The sequence below is a fragment of the Odontomachus brunneus genome, unplaced genomic scaffold, assembly GCF_010583005.1.
Source record: "Odontomachus brunneus isolate Ranch 3 - 2012 unplaced genomic scaffold, Obru_v1 Obru_scaffold_181, whole genome shotgun sequence".
Classification (NCBI taxonomy): Eukaryota; Metazoa; Arthropoda; class Insecta; order Hymenoptera; family Formicidae; genus Odontomachus; species Odontomachus brunneus.
This window is the reverse complement of record NW_022639631.1, coordinates 310,225-311,623: the sequence shown is the minus strand read 5'-3', so window position 1 is coordinate 311,623 and position 1,399 is coordinate 310,225. Positions and strand designations below refer to the sequence as shown.

At 46.9% G+C, this 1,399-nt stretch overlaps 1 protein-coding gene across 1 annotated transcript; it reads right to left on the bottom strand.

Annotated features, from left to right (window-relative positions):
- Positions 1-516: 516 nt before the first annotated feature.
- On the bottom strand, positions 517-1,377 carry LOC116851611. Its single transcript, XM_032831210.1, has one exon. It carries the CDS (start codon positions 1,375-1,377, stop codon positions 517-519), a length of 861 nt encoding a protein of 286 aa, XP_032687101.1.
- Positions 1,378-1,399: the final 22 nt, after the last annotated feature.

Here is a 1,399-nt window from a genome sequence, read left to right as displayed (position 1 = left end):
CATAGTAAGTAATTCTTTAAATTTAACATAGTAAGTAATTATTTAAAAAAAGTAATCTGCATGCCTGTTGCAAGTAATACATTAGTAGTAGTAGTAGTAGTAGTAGTGGAGCAGGTGGGCACTTTGATGCTCTTGCGTCACCTAGATCTAAAAGTTCCATTGTGATCTCCTGCTATTTTTTAGGATTGCGCTAATAAGCCCAGCCTAGTATCTGACGCCAGGTTAATCAAGCTGCTAATCCTTTTTTCGTTTAGATCCTCAGGCTCCATGAACATGCAGCCCCAGGATCTATACCTTTTACATATGAGTACAGGACACCGACATAAAATGTGGGCTCTGTCCTCTCTTTCCTCACCACATAGGCGGCAGTCGTTTTGTTCCGTAAACCCAAGTTTGTTTAGATGGCTCCTCAGTGTGATGTGTCCCGTGAGAAGACCCAATCCCACCTTCAGCCTTAGTCTGTTTATGGTCAGGAGCTCGTCGGCTCTCCCCGGCGATGGTTGCTCCATTAGCCGTTTAGCTGTCCGGCAGCCCCCCCATCGTTCTCCAGAAGCCAACGTGCTCTCGCTCAAGCCATCCTCTGATGATGTTGATTCCCGTTACAAAAAGTATTCTAACGATCTGCGTGGCTGGGTCCATTTGGGTCCCCAGCTTGGCCAACTCGCCGGCTATCTCGTTCCCGAGAAATCCCTGATGTCCTGAGACCCATACTAGAGTTATCTTGTTAGATTCCCTCAGTCTAGCTAATGCCTGCATGCAGTCCCAAACTACAGCCGATTCTGTAGTGGTCTTTGCAAGGGCATGTATGGCCGCTCTGCTATCAGAGTATATGTAAAAGTGCTGGTTTGCACTATCGTTTACAACAAGAATTTCCGCACACCTCAGGATGGCCATCACCTCGGCTTGAAAGACCGTGGCCAGCCCGCCCAGAGGTATGCTTTTTCTATGGTTTCTTTTCGGCCTATAGATTCCTACCCCATACCGACCATTTGCACCCGATCCGTCTGTGAACCAAAGATCCACTTTTGGATCAGCTAGTAATTTAGAATTGTTCCAGTCGTCCCTAGTTGGTATTAAAACTTTAAATTTCTTCCCCAACTGATGTTTTCTTGGAATTCTATCCTGTTTTAACATGAAGGGGTACTTCTGAGAAAGTCCCAGTCTAGTGTGTCCTAGACAGGTATCTTTCCATTCCCCCTGACATCTAAGTCTATAAGCCGTTCTCCTGGCTTGATATTTTATCAGCTGACCGAGAGGTGAGTAGCAGAGAGCTATTTCCAGCGCCTCCGTCGGGGTGGTTCTCATGGTCCCTGTCACAGCCCTCAGATAACTACCCTGTAGGCTTTTTAACAGGTTTTTGGCCCCCACCCTCTCCATTCTCGGCCACCATACTACCGCT

Excerpts from the sequence above, each read along its gene's own strand:
- LOC116851611 (XM_032831210.1), bottom strand. The coding sequence starts at position 1,377 with ATGGAGAGGGTGGGGGCCAAAAACCTGTTAAAAAGCCTACAGGGTAGT.